The 21296-nt window shown below is 46.7% G+C and overlaps 1 protein-coding gene across 1 annotated transcript in view; it reads right to left on the bottom strand.

Annotated features, from left to right (window-relative positions):
* pamr1b (peptidase domain containing associated with muscle regeneration 1b) overlaps positions 1 to 19482 on the bottom strand; it is a 26230-nt gene extending 6748 nt beyond the window's left edge. The window contains exons 1-9 of the mRNA XM_079743435.1: positions 19339 to 19482; positions 10446 to 10625; positions 8561 to 8686; positions 7596 to 7710; positions 4512 to 4729; positions 4013 to 4120; positions 1412 to 1582; positions 890 to 1081; positions 1 to 106 (exon numbers count right to left, since the gene is read on the bottom strand). The exon at positions 1 to 106 is cut by the window's left edge and continues 1088 nt beyond it. Of these exons, the coding sequence (XP_079599561.1) occupies positions 1 to 106; positions 890 to 1081; positions 1412 to 1582; positions 4013 to 4120; positions 4512 to 4729; positions 7596 to 7710; positions 8561 to 8686; positions 10446 to 10575 (1166 nt within the window). The 5' untranslated portion in view covers positions 10576 to 10625; positions 19339 to 19482. The remainder of the gene's footprint in view (positions 107 to 889; positions 1082 to 1411; positions 1583 to 4012; positions 4121 to 4511; positions 4730 to 7595; positions 7711 to 8560; positions 8687 to 10445; positions 10626 to 19338) is intronic.
* Between the last annotated feature and the right edge of the window lie 1814 nt (positions 19483 to 21296).

The raw sequence follows: 21296 nt of genomic DNA, 5'->3' as shown, positions 1-21296 counted from the left end.
TGAGTCTCTGTCTTCATAGCCTCCGTTGTGTTAGCCTGGCCTTCAGTAACTTTGACGGCTACATTGGTCTCCATGTGTCTTCCTGGTTCCTCCAGTGTGTTGTTCACTAAGAGACAAACAGAAAGAGGGTGCTTTACTCAACTTACAGTGAATTGAGACACATGTAATTAAGAAGCTTAGGGCTTCTTGCTTATCAATGACACCGTACAGTGAGACAGTGTACATGTGGATCAAACCCAGGACCTTTTGGACATGTTGGATGTCCTTGATGTTAAGATTTTATAACCAGTGCCAACTCAAAGTGCTTTGCAATACTGCCTAACATTCACCCATCAATGCACACATTCACACACCGACGGCGGTGTCAACCATGCAAGGTGACAACCAGCTCGTCAGGAGCAGCTACGGTGTAAGTTGTCTTGCTCAGGGACACCTCGACACTCGGCTAGGAGGAGCCGGGGACTAGCAACCTTCCGGTTACCAGCCAACCCACACCACCTCCTGCGCCAAATGCCGCCTGACAGCTTCGCTTTTTATCTCAATAGCAGCACGCCATAGTAACGGGACTGAAGTAACCCTAGATAACTCAGGTTCATCTCCTGGCTCAGAGACAGTTAAGTGCAGAGTCTGTACATTTGGCCTAAATTACACCTCCATCAAGCAGGTGTTAACATCTGGGCTCTTACGGGGCCTTTCCATTAACATTTAATGGAAATTACAACAGTTGATGCACACATTCCCACACCGACGGCGGAGTCAACCCTGCAAGGCAACAACCAGCTCGTAAGGAGCAGTTAGGGTGAGGTGTCTTGCTCAGGGACACCTTGACCCTCCAGCAACCGCGCTCTACCTCCTGAGCTAAGCCGACCCACCCCCACCCACCCTTTACCTTTGCTACAGAGGGCTGGGGTTCCGCTCCAGGTGTTGTTGGGCAGACAGGTCCGCTGGGAGCCGCCAGTCAGCTTGTAAGGCCGGTAGCAGAGGTACTGCAGGGCGATCAGCACGTCGTTGGGCCCGTACACCAGGAAGTGGTCCCCGTGGGCCGGCTTGGGCGGGAGGGAACAGGACTGCTCCACTGGTACTGATGGTGGGGGGGGGGAGAGAGAGAGAGAGAGAGAGAGAGAGAGTGAGAGAGGGAGGGAGGGTAGGAGGGAGGGAGGGAGAGAAAGACAGCAAAAGAGAGAGAGAGCAAGAGAGAGAGAGATATTGATAAGTGGATGGCTATTTTGGTTGTTACAGAAATAGACGGGTATATAACTGAAGTATGAATAAAGCAACAGAATATATGCAAACGTAAAATAAACATATATATGAATAGAAAAATGATTGAAGCTATATTATAAATGTTAGCATTCAGATCCCCACTAGGGACCGTTGGGGAGGTCGGAGGAGGAGGCGGTTGCTAGGTTACCACACAGGGAGTCGGAGGCGCTCCAGGTGCCATCCAGCAGACAGACGGCCGAGCGGGGGCCCCGCAGCTGGAAGCCCAGGTCGCAGTGGAAGGTGACGCGGGCCCCTGAGTGGTAGAACACCCCCTTGGTGGAGCCGTGGGCGGGGATGGGGGGCCGGCGACACCCCACCACTACACACACAGATACACACACAGGTACATGAAGGCACACAGAGACACGCACACAGATACATGAACACACACAGATACACACATAAACAGATGCAAACTCACACACCCACATACAGGGATACACACATACACATAGTTACACGCACACACATAGATACACACATACACATATATACACAGATACATACATATACACAGATACACATGATGATTAGTATTAAAGCATTAAGTTTACAGGAGCAACCTGTAACATTTCAGCTAGTTCAAGTATTTGTCTACCCTTACTCTGTTTACAAGAATCGTACATGAACTTCATTACATCAACACGCACATATACTCCCACACATACATACACACAAACGCACACGCATGCACACACACACACACACACACACACACACACACACACACACACACACACACACACACACACACACACACACACACACACACACACAGTGAGAAGGCAGCCGGAGAGAGAGTTAAAGTCCAGGAGTCCTGGTTCCTGTCTTAAACGCGGACCCAGAGCCGTAAACAAAGCACAGCCTCCAATCATCCAGCCATTAATTAATCATTCTGCCCACAGTGGTGAAGCTCTTAACTGCTCTGTGCGACATAAGCACATGGTCTCGAACACAGGAAACAGGCAGGCCTGCTGTAAAAACGCCTTGTAAAACAGTGTTTAATAGAGTCAGTAGCACAGTTCTGGGATGGCTAATGGGGCTTGCTACTATGTGTTGTTATTATTATGATTCCGGCTAGAAGACATGCAAGAAGGGCTTCTGCAGGTAGGTTACACACATCTGGGATCAAACTCGGAAACTTTCCACTGAGCGCGTCCCTGCAGCCAGCTTAGACTTTATATCACACCGGAGAGAGATGTGGTCCTGGTTTGAAAACTATAAATTCTGTCCGAGCAAGCAGCTGTCAGACAATGACTGGGTACGATACCGGCGAAGGCAGAGTATCTGGAGTGAGTTATGTTCATGGGCGTCTCCTCCAAAGACAAAGCTGGCCCATGTTACAGTGGTGAGCTGGTTCCACCATCCATTTTATGGACTCTGATTCAGCCCATAGAGCAAGAGTATGTGGCAGTGGCAGGGGAGAAAAACAACAACATAGACCGGGGGTGACAGTGGGTCGTTGTTGCGGGGTTTCCTTTAGTCGGGGGGCCTGAGTTGTAATGGGCATGGAATAACACAGGCTCATATCTAGGCACCCATAAATAAAATACTTTATGAGCCACAGTGACTGTGGCTGCACCCTTAGGAAACAATGTCCTGCAGGAGAGAGGGAGGGAGGGAGAGAGAGAGAGGGGGGGGAGAGATGGAGTGAGAGGGAGAGAGAGAGAGAGAGAGAGCATGAGAGAGAGAGAGAGAGAGAGAGAGAGAGAGAGAGAGAGAGATGGAGAGAGATATGGAGAGAGGGAAGGAGAGTGGAGGGGGAGAGAGAGGGGGGAGAGGAAGTGAGAGAGGGTGAGAGAGAGCACAAGAGAGAGAGAGCGTCAGGGAGAGAGAGGGAGGGGTGTGGACTTGGTCGTCTGGGAGACCAACGCTGTTTTCCTAAAATTTCCAAAACCTAACCCAGACAATTTTGAGCAACATGTTTTCATCTTTTTTCTTCAGCACACATACCTTCACCTCACCCAGCCCTGCAAGTCTATTTTTCTTGTCCTATATTTGTGTTTTTGTGGTATTTCTGTGTGTGTGTGTATGTGTGTGTGTGTGTGCGTGTGTGTGTGCGTGTGCGCGTGTGTGTGTGTGTGTCTGTGTGTGTGTGTGTGTGTGTGTGTGTGCGTGTGCATGCTCATGTGTGTGTTCTACTGTACTCGTGTAGCAGAAGGCAAGCTTATTTCTTATCCCGGTACATTTCCTGCAACTGTCATGGGGTCACTGCGGTCTGTAACCCATCCGTCAAAAACCCCCTTCACACATTTCCCAAACAGCTGATTGGCCGGAATCTGCGACAGACTAAGGAGTAAGGCAGGCGGACAGCTGATGCTAAAACTCATCCAAACCCCAGAATCCTCCCATGTGACTCCAGACTCCAGCCCACAGCTGAGCGGACTGGGCGGGGGGGGGGGGGGGGGGGGGGGGGGGGGGGGCACAGATCGCAGCCTCCACTTCATGTTTTTTTCACACAGCGTTTAAGTCTATTGGCAGCCCTAAAGGCATCGAATTACTTTAAAATACTATAAATGTATGTTTTACAGATAAAAAAATATATATATATAAAAATGTATATATATTATATCAAAAACCACAAGCCAAATTTAGATGCGATGACATCATTAAAGGACAAATAAAAATAAAAACTTATAGAACAGTAATTGCAGACATGACCGTCGGTTTTGGGTTTGCTGGTTTTGGGTTAACGTTGGAAGCGGTGCTTACTGCCTAAAAACAACTCATAACAGGGCGAGTGACTCACCGTCTTCACACCTCCGTCCCGTGTAGCCAGACAGACAGGCACAGTAGAAGGAGTAGGAGGTGTCCAGCACGCAAGTTCCATCATGCAGACACGGAGAGGAGCTGCAAGCTGGGAAAAAAACAAGCATGTTTATTGCTGCCACACAAAGCTGGACATTTGTTCCAACCCAAATTTAGATTTTAAAAGATTCATGCAACTTAACTGTGTTTGAGTGTGTGTGTGTGTGCGTGTGCATGTGCGTGTGTGTGTGTGTGTGTGTGTGTGTGTGTGTGTGTGTGTGTGTGTGTGTGTGTGTGTGTGCGTGTGCATGTGTGTGCGTGTGTGTGTGTGTGTGTGTTTGTGTGTTATACTCAGCTGGTGCATTAATAGATGTTATTAACGGGCATGTAGGGCATCAAACCCAGTACCTTTTGCACCGCAAACAATGTGTTTTGATTTCAGTACCGTATGATTAAGGTTGTTATTTTTACATGAAAGTAACCCTAACCCACAACCCTACCAGAACTCTCCTGGAATGTGGCGAAGAAGCCATCAAAGTTCTTGTAGCCGTCGGAGACGAAGAGGACGTGCAGCGTGTTCCCCGAGCTCTGGATCAGCCCGGGTCGGGTGTTCCCGCAGAACCGACCGATGACCTGCGAGTTGATGCTGTCGCCGTCTCGGATCTCCACGTAGTCATAGCGACAAGAGTGGTCAAACTCTAGACTCAACATCATGAACCTGATAGCAGACGAAGAAGAAGAAGAAGAAGAAGAAGAAGAAGAAGAAGAAGAAGAAGAACCAGAAAGAGCGAGATCAGAAATGTGTTACACCTCAGTTACACTTGAGATCATTCCTTTGCCCGAGCATTGAACTTTAAACCTCCAGTGATCCGCTATGTTGTCACAAGGCCTCTCCAAAGTCAAAAGAGATCTGAACTTCCAACTTGGACAGCAGAAGACTTCTAAATATCTTTCTAAACCAGCTGAATCACAATCCATGAAAGACAAAACTATGAAGTGCTTTGTGATTTGTACATTGTGTTTGGCTGCGACTAACTGTTTGATGGAGTCGTGGACCACAGATGACCTGGTGTTACCACAGTCTGACAGAGTGGCAGGCGGCGTGGCGCGGTAAGCTCTGCTAAGCAACAGCCAGCAGGAGAGTAATGAGCTGTAGTCGGAGCCGTTGAACGGGCTAACAACAGGGACAGAGTTCCAGACACTTTTACACACCTCAATTATTTTAATAGAGGTGTTGTCTGTGCCAGTATAATTTATTTGCAGAAAAACCCAGAGGCCGAACCGTTCTGAGCTACCGATGAAACGTTCAGCTCTGAACAAAAGGGGTTATTTCTGAAAGGAACAAGATAAATGACAGATTGATTCAAGTTAATCGTTCAAGAATTTAGTTCTTTGATGATAAGAAATGTAACTTATTATCAATCGTTCATTCCACAAGTGCACGTTTTTGACACCATTGCTCACTTCCATCATTTCTAGTGGTAAAGAAACAGTATATTAAACAAATAAAGACAGGTGCTGTAAACAAAGGCAAAGCTGGCAATAAACACCTCACAATCAAACAACTGCTGAGCAAAATGGGAACTAATAGCTACCTTAATTGGTTGCTGTCTCTTCAAATTGATATCAGTGTCAGACCTGCTGGTGAATAGCATTTAGTACAAATAAACAACTCATTAAAATTGAATGATTGGTGGATGTTTTCTTTGGAAATGTGTTTACTCAGACGGATGTAGAAACTTACTAATGTTGTTGTGGCATTTCATCTAACTTATACAAGGCTGTAATCAAGGTCACAAAAAACAATTGTGTGTAGCTAAAATGAAATTTAAATTTGGGTTTTCTTCTGATTTCATTATTGCATGACAAAACACTCCTGTAGTTTTTAGGGCCTTAGATTAAAGTCACAATGTGTAACATTTTAACTAGCTTGTAGCTCCAAATAACCTCGACATAGCTGTAGAGTCAATACTGATCGATATGGATTTCCATAATGTTGTTATAATGTTTTCAATTTAATCACATCATTACTCACGCCCAGCCAGCAGAGTTAGTTTGCGTCACACAGTTGCACAGCCAGTAAGTGTTGCCAGAGCACTCTTATTGAGTGCCTTTAATCCTGAAAGTCACTCGCCTGCTTACTGGAAGGGGCTCAATCATACACATTGCCACTTTAATAAAAATGACTTCTGATGCTAATGTGCCACGCTAAACCTTAGCCTGTTGCCATCTGGACTGATTCCCGTTTTACACATTATAGCTTGGTACTTGTGCGTGTGTGTGCGTGCGTGCGTGCGTGTGTGTGTGTGGGTATGCGTGCGTGTCTGTGTTTTGAATACAGAGGAAGGAATTAAGCAGGTAATACAAGGGGTTGTTGCTGCCAATAAATCAAGAAGACGCCCAACCTCATAAGTTTCCATAAACTCCAAACGAGGCCTTGGCAGAGGGCTGCACTATTTCACTTAACGCTTCCATGGCATTTACACCATCAGGGGCCATTAAAAATGAAATCTCTGTGTACTCTGGGAACGGTTAATTTCATCTATACGGGAATCCGTCCCTTTTTTGGACCGGGCCAATACTTTCCATTCTTAACCACGGCTGTGAAGTTGAAAGGGCTTTCAATATGCACCTGGAGAAATACTAGGAATTAGTAAAAGCCTGTGATGGCAACATGCAACGAAGCGCGAACTGCATTAAAGCTTGTGGCCTGACCACTTCGACATCGTACCCTTCGTATTTGAATGCTCCACACGGCAGTGCATATTCAAAAGTGAATAGGAAAACGTAATGGAAAGAACGGCAGCAATAGCTTATCCCATTACGAAAGTAGCCAGTGAGACCGTTCCGTCAGTGGCTCTGGGGCCTCTGACTTCACTGCCGAGGCCCAAGGTGTCCAAAGTAAATGGAAATGATTTCACTGGGCAGGGAACTGAATAACTCTAACAGATGGACTAACTCAGAGCCCCTCTGTGGCCGTTTCCTTTCTGCCTCGTGTCTGTCCTCGCCTGATTGGTCTGCCCTGCTTGGCCTCTGTTTAACTCCTCACGGTCCCTGGATGGAGGATTTCTGTCTCAAGGGTTTGTTCGTTTGCATTTGGGCTTTGCTCTGTCCTGAGGGGCAACCGTTATCCCACCCGTTACCCCACACCCCTCTTACGCACATGTTGAATGTTGTACGTCCTGGCAATTAATGTACGCACTTATGTATGTTGTATGTCCTGGAACTTAATTGATGCACTATTTGTATGTTGTTCGTCCTGGCACTTAATGTACGCACTTATTGTATGTTGTTCCTCCTTGCACTTTAAAATAGTACTTTGCATTGTGAAGCATCTTATCTTAGCTATCTTTTTTTGTACGGGCTATGGGTTAACTTAGCGACTGTTAGTGCTTGGCACATGGTTCTATGAACATCCTAACTCTACCGACAGCGCTATATTGTCTCTCTTTCTTCTGACAAATGTACTTATTAAGGTAAGTCTCTTTGGATAAAAGCGTCTGCTAGATGCCCTAGATATTACTGGAAATGAGTGAGTGATCTGGCGCAGTGGAGTGGAGAGTGAGAGTGTAGCGTTGGGGAACCTGAAGTCGATGGTGAAGGCTCGGTCCACCTGCACGGTCCACTCACAGCGGGCGTTGTTGGGGTAGCTCTCCAGAACCAGATGTCCTTGTCGTTTACGTACCACTCCCCCGCACTCTGGTAGAAATAACAACACACAACGCGGGGGAGAGTTTTTTTGGCGGTCGACGGAACAATTTGTGCATACATGGCTAAAGGTTAGGGTTTCTGCTGCGAGGCTGAGGGAAAATGGAGCTCATCGGCCTGCTACTGCGATAGAAGCGAACACACAACCCACAATGAATGTGTGTGTTGACACAGGGCCAACAGAGGCATTATCCGGCTGACAGATTCCAGCTTGTGAGGAAAGGTCTGTTTTCCTGTGCCCCATGGCATTGGTTTTGCATATAGTAAAGTGTTGTTTCATCCATCCAAACATTACCTTAATTATAGACACGATTTGGGGGGTGTTGTCATGGAACATTAACATTTTCGCTCGCTGACACCGCAGAACCTTCAGGCCATGTTCCGAAGCGGGGAACATTCGTAGGACATGATGGCGTGTTGCACACTTAAGATAATAATAGCGTGCATAAAACAATACACAGGAAGGAAGCAACACGTCGCAGAGACAAATGTGTCGGCCAGGGGAAAGTGCCACGACCAGGGATGAATTGAGGCAACTGGGATAAGGGAGGAAAGGGGAGGAAGTGAGGGGGAGGGAGGGAGGGAGGGAGGGAGGGAAGGGTAGGGAAGGGGAGGGAGGAAAGGGGAGGGAGTGAGGGGGAGAGAGAGAGAGAGAGTGGGAGAGAGAGAGAGAGAGTGGGAGAGAGAGAGAGAGAGAGAGAGAGAGAGAGAGGGAGACAGAGCGATGGAGCGAGAGAGGTTGGGAGCGAAGGGGAGCGAAGGGGAGGGATGGAGGGGGAGGGAAGGGGAGGGAAGGGGAGGGCGGGGGGTAGGGGGCTGAGGGGGTTTGGAGGATACTCACGCAGGCAGTCCCCCCCAGACCAGCCAGGGCGGCACTCGGCGCAGAATTTCCCTCTGATGAAGAAGTCGTCGCGGGGACCCCAGGTCCCGTTGTTGCACCGCTTACAGTTCTCAAAGATACTGCACCCTGAGAGAGAGACACACGTGGTCGAAGAGTCAGACACATGGTCGGAGAGACAGACGTCAGGTAGACAGACACTAAGACAGACGGTCATACAGGCCGACAGACAGACAGACAGATAGATGGACAAACACTCAGACAGACAGGGGGAATAAAAATAGAAAAGGCCCACTTGCATGACAGTCAGTAGCGTGTGCGTCACTGTCAACTCTTAACTTTTTTCTGAACTATTTGAACCCTTTCAAAGAGCCAGCCCCGGTTCACTTCCCGGCGGACTGGTGAACTCATCAGGGTGATCTCCTTCAGAGAGCATGGACAGACGCTGATGCTTAAACCAGACGTGAGGCAGAGAAGGAAATCACTTCCAAAACGACTGCTCGGCGGAATGGATTTTCCCTTCCTTCGTTGATCACGGCCTTGACTTTTCTGCTAGGAAGGAACTTACTGATGGAATAATGCAACATGAAATACAGTCTACTTCTGTGCTTTTACAGTACAACGGGATGGACAGTCATCATTCGACTATAGACAGCTGTTACTGTAAAAATAAATGGATAAAACTTGTGAAACCGGAAAGCCACAAGGAAAAGATTCCAGGAGTTGTATGAGCTCATGAACATGGAATCCAATGTGAGGAAGAGTGCACCACACTCTTCATACATTTATAAATCCGCTTGTGTAGGCCCACATCAATTCCAGTACAGCATCTATTAGCATTACATTGATCATGGCAGCTGCTGCAATCCTTAATGGTTAGTGTAGATACGATAAGATAGCACTTTATTAACCCCTGCTGGGAGATATGGGTTTCCCAACACAAAGAAGTACTAAGACATTTGAGATAGACATTATCGTCAGTAGGCTATAGACTTTGCTGCATTATTGAATCTATACATTATTTATCATTATGTTAAGCGAGTAAACTTTAGACTCTTATACATAATGGTCAATAATGTATGTAACTTTTCATCATTTTGACACATTAAACTAGCAAGGGTTAAGTTTTTCTGAGAAGTCATCGCTGCGTATCAATGTACTTTTGATACAAGGACATTTAAAAATCCTTTTGGAGGCGTCATAAGGGCTCTTTATGGTTCCACGTTCACGCAACGCAAGGGGGTTACGAACCGCTTACGTCCTTGTGGACCCTCCTTGCGTCCACCGCAAGGGCCGGACGTGCGCCTCCCAAAAATCGTAACCTTCCGTCGAGGCAACGCAGCAGCAAGGGCTGTGTTTGGCCCACTAGCTAAAACCCGACAATGAACCATAAAAGTCCATGACTGCGTTGACGCGTCTGCATGGTCATTGCGTTGCGGGAACGTGGGACCATAAAAAGGCCTTAACAGTCAATAATGGTACCGGATTTAGAAGACAGTATAGAAGACATGAAAAGGACCAAAACCGGCCAAACCAAAAAAACGCTGATTGCCTCGATAATAAACAACCTATAAATAGATAATAGATAATGAACAAACTTAAGGGGACACATCTTCAAGATGTGGGCAGGATAGTCCAGTGGGGACTCCAAGCATAAAGGTTCCCTTTATAAGGTAAAACCAGTAAAAATATATATATATCTGAAAACTGTGCATATGTAGAAAATGCATGTTAAGAAATAAAAAGTTTATAAATGTTAATCGAACAGACCTAAATATAAACCATCAAATATACATGGAAGTGGGTCATGAACAATTCTGACACAACCCGTCTCTGTTTCCACCTCAGACAATCAAAGAGTACGTAAAGAGTGCGGCGCTAAGCCCACCTGGGTGGATGATGCAGGGGTCACACTCATTGATGGCGTTGCGGCAGCACGGCACGGCGTAGCCCACGCGCGTACCCTGCAGCGGACATTTACACCGGATGACGTCATACTCGCAGCAGTTGCGGCACATCACGCTCCATTCTGGTCCGGGGCAGTGGTCGTAGAAACCGTACCTGTAGTCTGAGGAAAGACCACAGCGGACATGTTAGTGTGAGCACTTTCGGCCACTTGATGATAGTGATTATTTAGTTTTTTCTTGTTAAGGGAAAAGGTCAGCACCTTTTCCTTTAGATATAATATTTATAATACAGTTCGTCATTGGTAAAAAGATGGCTGAGCCTGATTAGTAATGATGTTTATACATTTTTCTAGTTATTTATCGGAGAGAGGTGGATTCCAGCGAGTATGCTTCTCGATATCTGACTTGTATTTACTCTCACACTCTGAGTCATTACTCTGTTGAATAATGGAAACATACCAGAACAGCTGTCATGGAAACAGAATTAGGGATAATCACAACAGGCTTTTCATTTGTGTTTTTGGTGAAAAAATCAACTGTCAGGCCCCGCTATACTTTTACTGGTTTCCATCTAAATCAGATCAGTTGGGTAGTCATCACTACGTAGAATACATTGGAACAGATTAGGAAATAATTGTGGTACTGACAGTGAAAACAAATATCAGATAGGAGCCACAAATGTTGTATCAGGCACCTAATTCCAGTCACATCGCAGAAAAACAAATGTTTTTCTCAATCTTATTTTCTTGCACACTGTTTATATCTGAGATTACACTTAGTTTCGGATTATATGATTATGATATGATAGTTTGTTTTAGATCATCTTGTTTTTGTCTTGTGATACGGCTGGGCTAGCATCCTGTGCCTTGCATGCTGAAGCAACAGTTCTTATGGTCTCTGATGTTGGAAAACATCTGATGACTGAATACTCAAAAACAAAATAAATCTAGCCACAAACGCAGACACAGCAGATGACATGTGCGTCCTGTGTGGGTGTGGGTGTCCCCCCTTGCAGACAGACAAAACAGAACTGAATGGAGGTCAATACAATACAAAGCGTGTAAGAGGCTTCTGTTTTGGGTGGGTGTTGCTCCGTCCGTCCGGCGACTGGGTTCGGTGCTGTGCTGCACAGATGCACAGATGTGGTGGGAAATCTGAAGCATTTCTCCACAAGAGATGAATGCATTTATACAGCAAACTTCAGATTAAAAAAACATGGATGATACCTACTGCTGCTAGGAATTTGCTCTTCTCCTCAGGAATGTCTCCTCATCCTAGGGAGATGGTCTGCTGGTTCGGCCTGCGTTTCCACCATGGAACGTAACCTAATCTGCATGAAAGCCATGCCTTGAAATCCCTGGCTCTTCTCTGGTTCTCTCATTGTCTGTTATCCATCAAATATTTTGGGATATTTTCCGGATTCTGATTATTTAAACCTTCATTATGTCACTTTTTTATTCACTCTATTACTCCATATCCGAAAAGTATCTGAACTAGAAAGTTTCTTGACAGTTAAATGCAGCCATCCATGAGTCAAATTAGCCAAGGAATATTTCCCCCACCATGGAAGATAGTTCCAGCCGTAAGTGTAGCTACAATTCAAGCCGTAAAGGGGCTGCTTATAGGGAACTAAAATAGTGCAGGTTTAATACGTAAGTTAGAGGGATGAACTTAAGACTTAAGTCATCAAGACTTAACCTTCTAGCCAATCGAGGATGCTCAAAGGAACTCATCTGTTGCGTAATGTTTTCACCAGTCTTCTGTGACTATCCCATTTCTGTTTGTTGCTGGTGGACTAAACACTTTGTTTGAATTAGGTTGTTTTGCTGTAACCAAGATTAAAATGTCACAATGTCTATTCCCTGAAAGTTTATTTGCCAACCCCTCACGCACCACAAGCATCTTCCAACAATACTGAGAAGTGGTGACTAATATTCTGAGCCTGTTTTATATTACATTAATCATTTATCTGCCTAACCCTGTTAATTTAGTTCCTTAATTTGTCAACATATTCCCAGAACATGACAGCATTCTCTGTTAACTGCAACCACAAAGCAAATGCATCTTTGTCTCTGGAGGATTATAATTCAATGTTACTGGAGTCTTATGAAACACTTGTTTTGTCATGACAACAAATCTCCCCTCCAACATGTTGATGTTCAATTGAAGTGTCTTTTGGGCGGATCAAATGCTTAGGTTTATTTACTGCTGTTCTTTCATCGCCACAACGTTATCCTACATAATATATACTTTCTTTAGCTTTGTGGCATAGTGGTGCAATGTATGAGTCTGAATGAGTGAGAAAATATAGTGTTGGTTGTCAAGACAGAAGTCTAAAGTGAATCTACTAGGCAAGCAGCAGGTGTCCAGCAGCCCTTTGACTGCTTGCTGTCGGACAGCCGGTGAGTGGGCTAGGGTCTAAGTGAGTGAGATGTCAGATGACAGCTCTAAAATAGCCCTGCCAGGCCTGAATAGGTGTTTCATATGGAACTAAAGTACAACCGAGCAAGGAAGAAGAAGTCAACACATTTGTGTTGGAACTTGTGTCCACCCCTTCCCTTAGGAAAACACGAAGAGCCTACGTCGTCATGTTTGCTCCGACTATTTTCTGCGTGTTTCCTCTGGACAACCCTGAGGACCGCAGTCATCTGTGGAATGAAGACATATCGCAACTGAGAGCTCCTCTTTGTGTTTGTTTCTTTTTTACACCAGGCAAAATGACTTTTCTTCAAGTTTGGACTTCCCTCCCCTGGATCTTGGTTTTACTCTAAGTTTCCTCCTTTCAGAGTAAATGTAGACCAATGAAAGTTGACTTTTAAAGTTTTAAGGTTTTACTCCTTTTAAAGGTTAATGATGGCTGGAACTGCAGGAGCCCATACAGCATTTTCCTTATTTAAGTTGGCACACTATCAGATTAGTTCATGTTAAAGGCAGTAAGCTTACCTTGCATGTGCTTTTCAGTTCACTTTACTCAACATTTTAGTTTTCCATAGTGGGTTGTGTGCTGCATTAGAAAAATATATACTTCATAGTTTGTAATGACACAACCATGCATGGAATAACCCCAGCAGAGACCAAATCCATGAACCTGCCCATAAGGGGGTGGTGGGGGGTTTCAGTGGCCCAGCATGCTGATCCTACGATAACTAGACAATATATTGAACAAAATAGGAACCACTGATTCAAGCGCAAGAGTTCCCCAGTGTTAAAAATAAATGAATTCAAACTCTATTGCTATTCTACAGCTTAGGGATAATTATTATGTTCTGTTTTATATAAAAAGGGTAGACCAGAAAGAGGGAGAGCTGGTTTGATCTGTGAACTTTTCTGCAGTCCAAGTCATCCTAGCGGGCCTGAGCAGGCCATAGATCTCTTGAGCAGGCAGCTGGACCTAATTGAGTTGTGGGCAGGGGCGGGGGGGTCTCTCCTGCAGGTCACAGAGGTGAAGGGAGCCCGCTGCCGTGGGTCTAGAGACAGCGTCGACTGCTCTACCGCTGAGCCCCGGTGGACATCGCCGTTCCGCCAGATTCACAGCACGCCACCAGGGCAGTTTAACAGAGTTTATGAGCTCATCTGGAAATGTGGTGACAGCGTCCACCTCAGAGACAATACAGCTTACTCAAGAGTGGAGGAGGCTTTCTCCGGCATTAAAACATTTGGCTTAAGGGGACATCTTAAGGCTATTTACCGGGGAAAATATTACTTCATCGTTCAATTTCATAAGGGTTTTTTTTTTTTGTATCCTGGCAGCCCTATCTCTCGTTAGCAGGGAACCAATAATATGAATGCAGTGGTGTTAAATGTTGCTCCGTGGACATTTTCCTGGCCCGTCCGGAGCTGTGGTTTTAGTGGCCAGTAAGTGTCTAGTAATGACACATCTGTCCAGCTCTCAGCTCCACACCTGCTCTTAAGAGTAGACTCGATCATTAACTCATTTTTAAGGGTGACTTTACTGGGTTGGGGTCAAATGGTAAAGAAGACATGCACAGGTGTGACTGGGAATGCAAGAGAGAGCGGAGACCAAAGTGAGGGGTTGAATAGGTGAGTGAGAAAGAGAGTGAGTAGGCGAGTGAGTGAGAGAATTAGTGAATTAATGAGCGAGTGAGCGATTGACCAGTGAGTGAGCGAGTGAGTAAGCGATAATAATGAGTAAATGAGTGAATAAGTGAGTAAGTGATTGAATGAGTGAGTGGTTAAACATTTCATTGTTACACTATATGTTTGAGTTGCCTTCAACAGGAATGCTTGGCACGAAAACCATTTTTAATAAAGAGCAGTTTTACACTTAACCCAGAGCTGACAACATAATTGGTTGCGTGGAAATAGCTTAGTTTGTAATTATCATTCCATATAAAGCTTCCCACAAGGCAACTAATGGGAGCCTTATGGTTGATATATGGAGAGTTTTGGGTACTCAAGTGTTTTTCAAATTCATGAATACTGTATGTACTAGCCCTCCCATAGTGCATGACTTTTGGGCTTAAAAATATTATTTCATATAATTAGCCTAAATGATCGTGTTAGACTATACTGCTTTAGGGTTTGCATAGTAATACATACGGGCGCAGGAAGATAGTGTTTACTTTGATGTAACTTTGTTAAATTGTGTTTGCATGCAAAGCCATTTTCAATCCAGTCATGGTTTCATTATCTAATCTTCAACATAGCCTTTGCCTTTTGTCCCTACAAGACCCCACAGCGGTTAAGACAGCAATATTGAAGGCATGAGACAGACTCCCCCATCACAGTGTATGGGCTGTAGTCGTGTATTCATTGCTTCTTGAAAACTTTTATCGTCCAGTTGACTCAAAAATCAATTTTCTTTTACTTTTATTTTGAAGGCCATGTTCCTTTAAGCAGCGAGGGTGGACCCTAGCAGACCTGTAGAGGCCAATCGAAAAACACACAAAATATATTGTATGACCCCTGTTGATTCCCTCCCCTAGATCGGACCCCTCAATACCCTCTGCTCTTTGCGGGCCACGGGAGTCTCCTAAGCAGCTTTGATACGGGGCCAGACGCTGACATCATGGTGACTCTTGGAAGGGTTGTGTGGATGTGTGGGTCGTGGATCTTATTGGGTTCCTGGGGGGCCAGTGTCAGATGTGTGGCCCTGGGTCTGACTGTACTGCTGAGGCAGCAGGGTTGCATGGCTGCATGGAGGACTCATCTCATACCTCGGTGTGGTGGCGCTCATTCAATTGTTCATGCCTTCGCTCCAATCATTACATTCACGTAGATATATCAGCATTTTAGTCACATTTTTTTAACATATTCCTGGATTTGTGTGTGTGTGTGTGTGTTTGTTTGTGTGTGTGTGTGTGTGTGTGTGTGTGTGTGTGTGTGTGTGTGTGTGTGTGTGTGTGTGTGTGTGTGTGTGTGTGTGTGTGTGTGTGTGTGTGTGTGTGTGTGTGTGTGTGTGTGTGTGTGGCTGGCTGTGCACGTCATATCACACACAACACACACAAGCAAACACCAGAAGAGCTATCAAAAAACGGCTGGACGAGCCCCCATTAAGTCAGGACCACTTAGCTCAAGTAGAGCTGACATGAACGAGGGGACCACGCTGATCACAAAGGAATAACAATATTTATTAAACTAACTATATACAACCGTAATCAGTAATGAGAAGCCAAACAAAATGTGTAGTGCATATCAGTGTAATGTAGTGTAATACAAAAGGTAATGATCGAAGAGCAAGGCTGCAGCTGGCCTTTCAGCATCAAGCCGGAGCCATGAGAGAGAGCACGAGCCGACGGGAATGGCTTCTTTTATCTCCCGTCCAAACAACCCACTCGTGGACCTGGCACTGCCCATAGCACCAGCTCCCCTATTGGTGAGGGAGAGAATAGCAGGCAATAACGACACGCAAGGGAGAGTGGCACACCAAGCAGGGCGAAGCCGGGGCGTGACTGGCATCATCTCCTCCACGCTGGCAGACTGCCATCTTTCTGGAAGGATAACGCTCGGAGTCCGTTGAGATGAAAGCTCCTGAGCCAGCGGGCTGTCGTTCTCTGACCTTGTCTCTAAGTTAACTACCAGGGGAGCCCGGGTCCTCTTTGAGTTCAGCGCCAAAGGCAGCAGACACTGCTGCTGTCAGCTGGTCTGTGCTTGACATTGACTTGACGTCTGCTACTCTGCTGTTTATCCACCCCTAGGGGGATTCTGAAGTACTGCAACGGGTAAACAAGGAGAACGCAGGAAAATCTGCAAAAATAAAAGCTCTTGGCTTTACCTGTTGGTTAAATGGTAAACGGACTGCATTTAAACAGTGCTTTTCTAACAAGTGGCCACTCAAAGTGCTTTACAATATTGCCTAACATTCATGCACACATTCACCCAGCGGTGTCAGCCACGCAAGGAGACATTCAGCTCATCAGGGGCAAGTGTTTTGCACAGGCACACCTTAACACTCAGCCAGGAAGAGCCGTGGATCAAACTAGCAACCTTCCGGTTACCAGCCAATACGCTCTACCTCCTGAGCCACATACCGCCGCCATGTGGCACGTGGCTCGGATGCGTTGGGTTCAGATGCGTTGTACACCAGAATTATTTAATGGATTGATTGATGGATTGTTTATCATTCAGGATCAGAAGCGACCGTGCAGCCTGAGCGATACAATGACTCTGAGGCCCCTTTCTGTGTCAACAGAGCTTCAAGGCGTTTCAAACAGGAGAGGGGGTCTTTTTTAGATGAAGGAAGCGTTTCTGTACCGCAGCGCTGCCATAGCAGTGATTAATGGTAGTCATGATTCACGTCTGTCTGTGTGACGGTCACCACAGCAAAGCCGGTCTCTGTTTCCATGGCTCCTGTTCAGGGGGTGCAGGGCCCGCAGGGGTCGATACAGCTGCATGGTGCAGGCAGGGACACGCCGGCCTCGTCATCATTGTCTTCTAAAGGTTTCACATGAGCCACTGTGTCATGGGCCGCGTCTGCTGGATTAACCGTTCCCTTGTATTGCTGAGCACAGCGGCTTCTATGACACTCGCATGCCACGGAAACTAAAGACTTTATGGCTTATGTGTGGGTTAGGGTTTGTGTGCGTGTGTGTGTCTGTGTAATTGTGTGTGTGTCTACCTGGCTGTTTGTGTGTGTATGTGTGTGTCTGTGTGTGTGTGAGGGTGTGTGTGTGTTCGAAAGCGTGTTTGTTTGTGTTTATATATATGTGTGTGAGAGTCTGAATATACATCTGCGTCTGTATGTGCACCAGTCTTTGTTTTTGTTTGGGTGTGTGTGTGTGTGTGACTCCGCTTTCTTGGAACAGGAAACCTCTGAGGGAGCAAAGCAGGCATGCAGAATAACCATGCTAAACACACACACAATTACTTTCGTTATCCTGAAAACCAAAAAACCGAAAAAAGTCCATAAAAAACGCTGTCACTCAATGACGTCATTGTGTCGAGTGGCCTGGATCGCCATGGCGATTGTAGGTCAGATAGCCCTGTCGTAGCCCAGTTTGTTTTCAATTCATCATTTCAAACCCTGCCCCCAAACATATACACACACAACTGCATCTGAACGCTTGCCCAGGTCAGACGCCATATCACGATCACACGCACACATGCACACAGACACACGCACACAGAAACAGAAGGAGCGAGAAAAAGACCATTCATATTTTCATAACCACAGCTTCTTGCCCGAGACTGAGAAACAAGCCAAACACTAACAACAGGTCCAAACCTCCCTCCACAGCCCAGTATCTCCCCCCATTCAGCTGAGCACACGTGCAATCATTACCGAGTCACTCACGTTGGGGAGTGACTCACGGCCATCAAGACCATCTCACAAAGGGCATACCAGTTTGTTAGCGAGCTACGCCCTGCGGTGAACAACACATGGAACACTTAAGCCCCCCAACTCGCCCCGGCTCTTTAAACTCATCCTGGTGTTTCCTAAGGACCCGGGATGATGAAAACACAGCGTAATGCCCTCAGGCGTGTTAATCGTCGGCTCGTAACTCTTCCCAGGTCTGCCCCGGGCTGGGGCTGAGTTGGGGGGGGGCTGGTGTAGTAGTTTAGTGAGCGCATGCTTCCCATACACGTTCTCCCGGCAGCGACCGCCAGATAAACGACAAGCGCGACCCCTCTTATCGGCGTCACAGCCGTCAGGATACGACTGTGGGCGAGGGGGGTTTCACGCTGAATACATCACCAAAAGTAACAGCGGCGCTTTTACTTTGAAAACACCAGGAAAAATACCAGGAGGACAGAACAGCAAACTCACTGCCAAGCCTCCCACGGCCCCACCACCGGCTCCCTATCCACCGAGCGGAATGTGTGGTTTTAACATCGGAAACATTGCATCCCCCCCGCCACCATCCCAAACCCTGGCCCGTGCTTCAATCTCTTCCTCCTTTGTCCTCCTCGGATTGAACCGTGCGCTCTAACACCTACAACAGGATCCCACTCACCACTTGGGGTAGCAAGCCCATAACAAAGCACAGCCCAGAGCCAATCATCCAACATTTCACAACAACAACAAGTACAACCACAGCTCTGCTGAGGTCGCACGCTCGCCTCACTAGCTCCCCCGTCGCTATTCCTCTCTACCCTCTGAATGTGCTGTTCCAGTTGCATTCTGAGAGCGGTCTGCCGTCCGGCCGTCTCTCCCTCCGACGGTATTCCCTTCTCAATCCCCCCGGAGAACTGTTTTGACCAACGGGCCTGAGGAGGACCGAGGGAGACGGCAGGAGGAGAAGGGGGGGAGAAGAGAGAGAGAGAGAGGTCGAAAAAGATGGGAGAGAGAGAGGTAGACAGAGGATAGGAGGAAGAGAGAGAGAGCGGTAGAGAGGTTGATGAAGCGTTGGAGAAAGAGAGGTGAGAGGAAGAGAAGAGGAGAGAGGTAGAGGTAGAGAGGGCTCTGTGCCTTACCGTGAGGCCAGGCTGAGCCCTGGAGCGGGAGGATGAGGAGGAGGACAAAGATGAAGATGGAGACGAAGGACGGCAGCCCCCGACTCCTGTACCCGTGGGTGCCGGTCCACGGGACGGTGTGGGTGCCCCAGCGCTGGGGTCTCCCCAGGCAAACTCCCCGGCCGGCAGACAGCATGCTGCAGACTGCTCCACTGTTTACTTTCTGAACTCAGCTGACATCATGCTCCCAATCGCTCTCTGTCTCCCTCCCTCCCTCCCGCTATATCTTACCCTCCCCTTCTATACCCTGCCCTCTTTCTCTTTCTCTTTCTCTAGCCTTGTCACTCTATGCAAAACCTTTCCTCTTACTCTCTCTCTCCCTCCCTCTCTCCATCCTCCCTCCCTCCCTTCCCTCCAACCCCCTCTCTCTCCATCGCTCTCTCTCCCTCTCCCTCTCTTGTTTTCCCTCCCACTCCCTCTCTCCCTCCCAACCTCTCTCTCTCTCTCTCTCTCTCTGTGTCTCTGTCTCTCTCTCTCTCTCTCTCTCTCTCTCTCTCTCTCTCTCTCTCTCTCTCTCTCTCTCTCTCTCTCTCTCTCTCTCTCTCTCTCTCTCTCTCTCACTGTGTTGTGGTTCAGGTTACAGCCCAGACTCATAAAGGAGTTGCACTTCGGATTCTCTTCCCCCAGAACCTTCCTGGTTCCACTCAGAGGGTCAACCTCACCGCTGGTGAATAATCGCGGGGGCTGAACTTGGAGTGAGTGTGTGAGTGGGGGGTGGGGGGCAGTGGGTTAAGTCATTCCCCTCATACAGCTGGGACAATACATTCACTGCAGTCACAGTTTAGCATGCACAAATACGTGTACACAAGCGCACAGAGACGCACCCATACACACACACACACACACACCCCCCCCCCACACACACACACACACACACACACACACACACACACACACACACACACACAAACACATACAAATTCATAGACACTCTCATACAGACATGTACACAAAACCATAATATGCACACAGATACACAATCACATGCACAATACGACGAGTACTGATGAAGAATGAGGGGAAGGGGAACAATTAAAGGATTAAGCATGCCCTGATCATACTGTACGCCTCCAAACCTAACCAAACAAAGGGAGAATCATGCTGGAGGTTGAATGAATGCAATGATTTGAAATCTAAACGATGGCAATTTGAGATACTTTCCTAGTATTCAGGTTCCTTGAAGACTGTATCACTGCATGACTCCCAGTTTCACTTGCACTCTTATTTAACTGTCTTACTCACCATCCATAAAAGCGTGGACACATGCTGACGAGGCAAGACCGGGATTGAACGGAGTTAATGGAAGATGGAAGGCATACGTTCCAAATTCTTTATTTTTTTCCAATGTTGGAAAACACAAGAAAAAACAACCAACAGCCAAGGATCCTATAGTTTCTCCTGGAGATTGTGCAATGGGTTTTAAATGAATGCAGAAGTGGACTAACTCAATAGCTGTTACCATGGGGTCAGACTTCATGTATCTGTGGTATCTATGGACGACTCATCAACCACAGAGTGTAGTCCACAGAGGACTGCACTGGCACTGGTCCAGAGTATGTGTGTGTGTGTGTGTGTGTGTGTGTGTGTGTGTGTGTGTGTGCACCTGAACAATTATGTTTCTCTTTCATATTGTGTGTCAACATGTGCAAGTGCGTGATTTGATGCGTGCATGCTGACATGCGTGTTTGCGCGCGCACGTGTGGGTGTGTGTGTGTGTGTGTGTGTGTGTGTGTGCATGTGTGAGACAGTGATTTGGTGTGTGAGTGCTAGTGTGTGCTTGTGCGTGCGTGTTTGTACATCTGCAATTCTGCTTGTAAGCAAGAGTGGTAAAATGAATAACAGGGAACGGACAGAATATATAAAGAAGCAAAGATTGTTTAAGAGACTGGAAGACCTCAGAACCTTCATCACATTCAAAG

The sequence above is a fragment of the Pollachius pollachius genome (genome assembly GCF_949987615.1).
Source record: "Pollachius pollachius genome assembly, chromosome: 9".
In the NCBI taxonomy this organism is placed as follows: Eukaryota; Metazoa; Chordata; class Actinopteri; order Gadiformes; family Gadidae; genus Pollachius; species Pollachius pollachius.
Note: the sequence above shows the minus strand (reverse complement) of the source record. Positions and strands in the feature narration are given on the sequence as shown.